Source organism: Kryptolebias marmoratus, unplaced genomic scaffold (assembly GCF_001649575.2).
Source record: "Kryptolebias marmoratus isolate JLee-2015 unplaced genomic scaffold, ASM164957v2 Scaffold31, whole genome shotgun sequence".
Taxonomy (NCBI): Eukaryota; Metazoa; Chordata; class Actinopteri; order Cyprinodontiformes; family Rivulidae; genus Kryptolebias; species Kryptolebias marmoratus.
The window spans coordinates 65,624-71,798 of NW_023665765.1; the positions used below are offsets into that span (position 1 = coordinate 65,624).

A 6,175-nucleotide genomic window follows, 5' to 3' on the forward strand; every position below is an offset into this window, starting at 1 on the left:
GCCCCTCAGCCCCCCGGCCCTCACCAGGTCCGAGCCGAGCCTCAGCCCCTCTGCCCCCCGGCCCTCACCAGGTCCGAGCCGAGCCTCAGCCCCTCTGCCCCTCAGCCCCCAGGCCCTCACCAGGTACTGGTAGTCGGCCTCGATCTTGTGCCGTTTCTTCATCTCCACATCCAGCTGGTTGCGAGCGTGTTTCAGTTTGATCTCCAGAGCAGCTTTGGCCACGTCGGACTTCACCAGCAGCTCTTTGTAGTTCTTCAGCTCCACCTCAGCACGCAGCCAACTCTTCCTCACCACCTCAAAGTTCTTCACCACCTCCAGGAACTCTGCAGAGACGCATGGAGACATCAGGATGTCCTGGTCCACCTGAACACTCCGTCACACGACCAGCTCACCTCGCTCAACGACCATGTTGTTCTCCTCCATGTTGATTCGCTGCAGAATCAGAGTTAGCAGCTCCTCCACTACAGGCCAAGAGTCCCCCATGGCTGACCACTCCTGTAGGACAGGAGGAGACAAAGGAGGAGACACTGGTGTCATAAGGTAGACTCAGGTCTTTGATGGTTCTTTTTTACTGATTTGTAAAAACTTTCAGATCCTGTTTTATCTGCTGCAGAGATTATTTAGACCTGGTGCGTCTTTTGTCCTCTAGCTGTGCTGTTCCACACTTTATAAAGACACACACAGCTCATCATGCTGAGTCATGTTATCAGGACGAGTGAAAAAGCTGCCAAAATCTGGACCGAAACCTTGAAAACTCAGAGGTCTGTAGAGCAGAAGGACAACAACTTTACAAACCAGAACACGGAGTCTGATGGAGGAAACTGAAGATCTGCGGGGAGTGTCCCCACAGTCAGTTTCCAGAGTCTCGGCAGAGCAGACGCTGATGGTGGCTCGGGGTGGTCTTCTGCTGCTGTAGACCTTCTGCTTCACGGCTGGACGTGTTGTGAGTTCAGAGATGGTTGTTGGTAAAAACCTGAAAGCCTCAGAGCAACCACCACGCCTGAAGTAACCGTTGGGCTGCTCAGTCTGAGCTTCAGCTCCTTGTCTCCATGCTGCCCTGTGATTGGCTGAGCAGCTGGACCTGATGAAGTGTTTAGTTGTAAGGTTTGATGAACCTCAGAGGTCTGGACTAAAACTGAACCCAGATAAGTTTCAGAATGTTTGAACCTCCTGCTGATGTTCCTTAAAGCCACTCGGTTCTGATCAATGATCCATAATCTGCTGTTCTGACACAACAAACATTCAAACACCTGACAGCCACCTCACCTGGACGCGCGCGCCCGCGCACCGGAAGTCCTACTCTGTCACGGCCGCGCACCTGCAGCCGAACATGAAGAGTTGTGTCACGTGGCCGCAGGGCAAACCCGCCAATCAGCTGATCGATCAGCTGAGCAGAGAGTGAAACTTCCGGCTCGGTTCGAAGCCGCAGTTCTGACCCAGATTGGGATCTGTGACGATCCGCTGTCAGGAGAGAAAACCCAGACAGCATCTGTTACCATGGGAGCCATATTAGAACCACTTCCGGTCCGATCTTCATCAGAAAGGTTCCCAGTCTGAAAATGGTCCCAAATGATTTAAATGTCAAACTTTTTATCCAGTCAAACATTTGATAAAAATGATGAGTTTAGTTCCTGGTTTCTGTCACCAACAGATTATAATTTATATTAATTATCTTTAAATCTAGAAGCATATTTGTGTTGGTGCTCTCAGTTACTGACAGATTTGATCATTTCTTTTATTGACATGTTTAATATCATTTATTTCTGCTGAAGGCACCAGTCGGTGGTGGGCGGAGTCTGTGGAGGTTTTCTGGACAAGTCCCACCAGGAGGAGACCCTGAATCAGAGCCAGAGCTCCTCTGATGGATCCTTGCTGGTCTGGGAACACCTTGGGATCCTCCAGGAGGAGCTGGAGAATCATCTGCAACATGCAGGATGGTGGACCTCCAGGACCAGGACTGGACACCTCTGGGTCAGAGGATGCCCCTGAGGGGAGAACGGTCTGAGAATCCCTGCTGGGAAGACTCCGGAAGGATTCTTTACCTTTTAAACATGGGTCGCTTCTTTGCTGCTCAGTTAAATGTAGACTGAAACCCACTTCCTGTTCACAGATTTCAATGTCCAATTGGCCTTCCTTTAAAGTAAGAAGAGGAAAGTTCATTATCCCAAAAAGCTGCTGTTTGTCTGAACTTTCAGTTTAATTCCAGTCCCTGACATGCAGGTCCACAGATGAGATGAAATGTTAATCTGCTCCTGCAGCCGTTTATTCTCCTCATGTTACCAGAAACAGTGAAATAAAAGCTAAAAGTAAAGGGTTTACTTCCTGGAAGTGTGTGTCTCCTTGTTGCCAGGTTAATTGCTGAGCGGCCGTTAGTGTGTAGTTCCTGATCCTCACACAGAACACTATTAAGACTCATTAAACATTAAACTGAGACACAGACAGAATCCCTGCTTTCTTCTGCCATCAGCTGTCAGTCTGGATCTGGAAGCTTCACAGGATCTCCTCCACCTCAGGTGGAGTCTCCCACTGTGACTGTGGGACTTCCTGTCTAGACTCAGTACAGATGTTCCTGTTCTCTGTTCCAGCTGCTTGGTTATGGTGTTCCATGTTTGTTTGTCTGCCTCCATCTTCCATCCTGCTGTGATGTGCTGGACTGTCTCAGGGACATCAGCCTCCATTCTTGGGTCCTGCCTGGTATGATGGACCCCGGCCTCCATGATTAGTGTCTCTGTCTGTCCTTCAGTCCTTCAGTCCTTCCTCAGTCTGCCGGTGGTCCATGCCGTGCAGGGGCTGGACTTCCTGAGGATTATTTATTCTGAAGAAATCAGTTGTTTGATCACCAGCACGTACTCCTGCTTCCTCATTCTTTGAAGCACATTAACTCATCTCAGCAGCAGGAATCCCCTCAGTTTCATCTCTCTGCTGCAGATTTTCTCCTTCACTGATTACTCCATCCAGAGGTCAGAGGTCAGCAGCATCCACATGCTTATACAGGACACAGCAGCTAAAACCCATTAGTGCGGAGACAGAGCAGCCCCTCTGTCAATCTGTGACCATGTTTGAGTGTAAATGATGTTTGTCTGAATTCCTCAGAGAACATCAATCACAGATTAAATCTCTAAAGTTTACACACACACACACAGTGTGAGCTTTGTGTGGCGCTGTTACAGCCAGTCTGTTAAACAGATTAAAGCTGCAGGTAGAAACAGGATCAAACCTTTTCTTTAACAGGGCTGGCTTTTAACACTCCATACTCGTCTTTGGGAACATTTTTCAGTCTTTGGTGAATTTTATCTCCTTTATTCTGCTACCAGCAGTCAGAGGTCACTGTTCCTCATCCAAACCCAGCTGGATTTTAAAAATTTGGAGCGTCACAAAACAATTTGTGATGTAAACAAAGGAATAATGAATAGTAGTTACTGATGCATTTGCACCTTTAATTAGAGTGAAGTTTAAAACCTAAATGTAGAGAAAATAGGTTGGATGAGAGATGAATTGGGCTATTTTCATGGTGTCATGTCAGACTTTTACAGAAGCAGAACACCACAGTGTTCAGTGGCTGAACGACAACAATCCAACATTCTTTATCTCATGAGCAAAGGGAACTGTGCAGGTACTGCTCTGTGTCAGCAGGGGGTGCAACCCCAAGACTTTTATTATGAAATTCCTGGCTTTAAGTGCAGAGCAGAGGTAAACAAACAAACAGGAAGTGGATGAGATTAAAAATGTTTGTATTTGAGTTTATTGGAGAATAGCCGAGGCAGCTGCACCAGTTCACACCTTCTGACTGGAAGAGTTCGATCTTTGCAAACAGAGATTTTCTCACAGAGTTCGTTTGTTGGTGCTCAAATCTGAAGGAAACAAATGATTCAGGTTTGACTCCGGACTGCTGAGTTACCAGGAACCGGGTCGCTGTTTGAAATGTGTGGAAGTAAAGTTCTTCTTGGACACCAAGTAGAACCTGAGCTCCGGTTCTACATGGTGTCCAAGTAGAACCGGAGCTCAGGTTCTACACGGTGTCCAAGTAGAACCGGAGCACAGGTTCTACTTGGTGTCCATGTAGAACTGGAGCTCAGCATTCTGCAGGAAACAAGTGGAGACTCGGCTCAGGTGAGAAACCAGCTCACCTGTGTGAACCGGGTTGACTCATTAGCTGCCGTCAAGCTGTTGGGTTCTGCGAGAACGTGGTGGTGAGGACGTTCCCCCGATCAGCCGGGGCAGATCGGGTTTCAGCCGACCGGCCTCCTTAATGATCCCTTTCCGTGTCCGACTGTGATCCGGAGCGGCCCTCCTTTCACTCAGTCCTCCTAGACTCCGGGTCCCTGCAGAACCTGAAGCAGCCTCCAATCTGTTGGACATCTGCAGCCGGTCTCACCTTGTCATTAGTCCGCCCGGTCGGCCTGCCGCGGACACAGCTCCGGCCCAACTTTCCCTCGGTCCCGCCGCCCTCTCAGGGGACCCGGGGCAGGGCCGGGACCTTGGGTTGAGAACCCCCAGAGACAAAGTAAAAGCCTCCGGAGCGGGGCGGAGGAAGGTGTGGGTGTCGTCCCCAGGGAGGTTCCGGCCTCCTTTTGTTCCAGGAGGAGCGGACTGGTTTAACTGGTACCTGAGCTAAAGACACAAAACTCCCACTCTCAGACTGGACCCTGAAGGTTTCATGAAACAACAACAGGAAGTCACTTTCAGGGACCACAACATCATCTGGTACCCGACCCGGACTTCGAGTCTCTGCAGGCTGAAAGCTGGCGGGCGACAAGCATTCCTTCAGAGAAAGCTGCTGTTTGTACCGACAAACACAAAAACTACAAAAGATCAAAGACATGAAATTAATCAAATTCTTGACTTATTAACCTGCGGGTTAATAAGTTAACCTGAGTTCGGTTAGTTAACCTGAGTTCAGTTAGTTAACCTGAGTTCAGTTAGTTAACCTGTGGGTCAATAAGTTAACCTGAGTTCGGTTAGTTAACCTGCAGGTTAATAAGTTAACCTGAGTTCAGTTAGTTAACCTGCAGGTTAATAAGTTAACCTAAGTTCAGTTAGTTAACCTGAGTTGTTCTAATTAATTCAAAAAAGGTCAAGTTTGCTTTAAACCAGTTTAATGCCATTTAATCCAAGTCAATCCAGTTATTTACAGTATAATTAATCTGTCTAATTAATTCATAAAATCTGATTATTTATCACATTTTTTGTGACTCTTCTGCTCATTTTAACTGTTAGTTAAAATGAGCAGCTTAACTTCCCAACTTAACTTCACTAACAGTCTGTTAGTAAAGATTCAAATCCAGCGACAGATTAAAAAACATTTATTTTCCACCCAATAAAGAAGCAGCTTCAGCACAACAACAACGGATCCTCCTGCAGCCTTTTTAAATCAGAACCACTCGTTTCCTGTGGCAGTTATTGGCTTAAAGAAATACAACCCGTCTGAATCTCTGAAGGCGTGGAAGATGATCTGAGATTACTCCTGCCAGCAACATGTTCAGCCTCCATCAGTTATAAGTTTAATACGTTCCTTCACTTGGAAATAAAGAAATGAAACCTGTAAAGTTTGGGATTAACAGCAGCTGTTACCAGCAGAAGGAACCACTTCAGGTTCTGCTTCCTAAACTTTGTCCATCTGAGGGATTAAAAGATCAGATTCTAAAATCAATCAGATTCATGAGTTCAGGCTGCAACACAAGCCTGAAGCTGAGCAGGTTACAGCAGGTAATGAGATTAAAGGTACTCCAAACCGTGGATTTAATCTAAAGTTAGTCTCCGGTTCTGACGACCCACTTTGACCCCAGAGGTGTGAAAAAATCCTCAAACTGATTCAAAACCAAAGATGGTCAGGAATTCTCAGATTTCTCCACTACAGAGCAGAACATCGTGGAACCATTCCATTTCCCCAAAAGTTGTCTATCATTCAAGAACCTGGAGGACGGTCATCAGCGGGTCAGACTGAACAACCTCAGCTGTGAAGCACGGCAGTGGAAGTGTCATGGTGAAGGATTTCTTTCACAGAACCAAAACCTCACACGAAGAACACCTGCAGACATCTGGAACTAAAATATCATGAATCTGTTTGGTTGGATGTCAAAGCGGACCTGGTTTTGGTTGGATGTTAAAGCGGACCTGGTGTTGGTTGGAGGTCAAAGCGGACCTGGTGTTGGTTGGAGGTCAAAGCGGACCTGGT

General features: G+C 47.2%; 2 protein-coding genes across 9 annotated transcripts in view; both read right to left on the bottom strand.

Moving 5' to 3' along the window:
- The window catches only part of si:ch1073-416j23.1 (rac GTPase-activating protein 1), a 9,234-nt gene extending 7,835 nt beyond the window's left edge, over nucleotides 1-1,399 (bottom strand). For 2 of the 3 annotated variants that reach the window (XR_005232870.1, XM_025003042.2), the window contains exons 1-3: nucleotides 796-1,260; nucleotides 393-495; nucleotides 121-323 (exon numbers count right to left, since the gene is read on the bottom strand). Coding sequence is in view for 2 of the 3 variants with exons in the window: in XM_025003042.2 (XP_024858810.1) it covers nucleotides 121-323; nucleotides 393-483 (294 nt within the window). In the remaining variant the exon portion in view is untranslated. The other variant, XM_025003043.2, reaches the window with a different exon arrangement.
- A 3,887-nt stretch (nucleotides 1,400-5,286) lies between these two features.
- Nucleotides 5,287-6,175, bottom strand: part of gmnc (geminin coiled-coil domain containing) — an 11,172-nt gene continuing 10,283 nt past the window's right edge. For 3 of the 6 annotated variants that reach the window (XM_037974383.1, XM_037974384.1, XM_025003049.2), the window contains exon 6: nucleotides 5,287-6,170. The gene's annotated coding sequence lies outside the window, so the exon portion shown is untranslated. The remainder of the gene's footprint in view (nucleotides 6,171-6,175) is intronic. The other 3 variants (XM_037974386.1, XM_037974387.1, XM_037974385.1) reach the window with 3 other exon arrangements.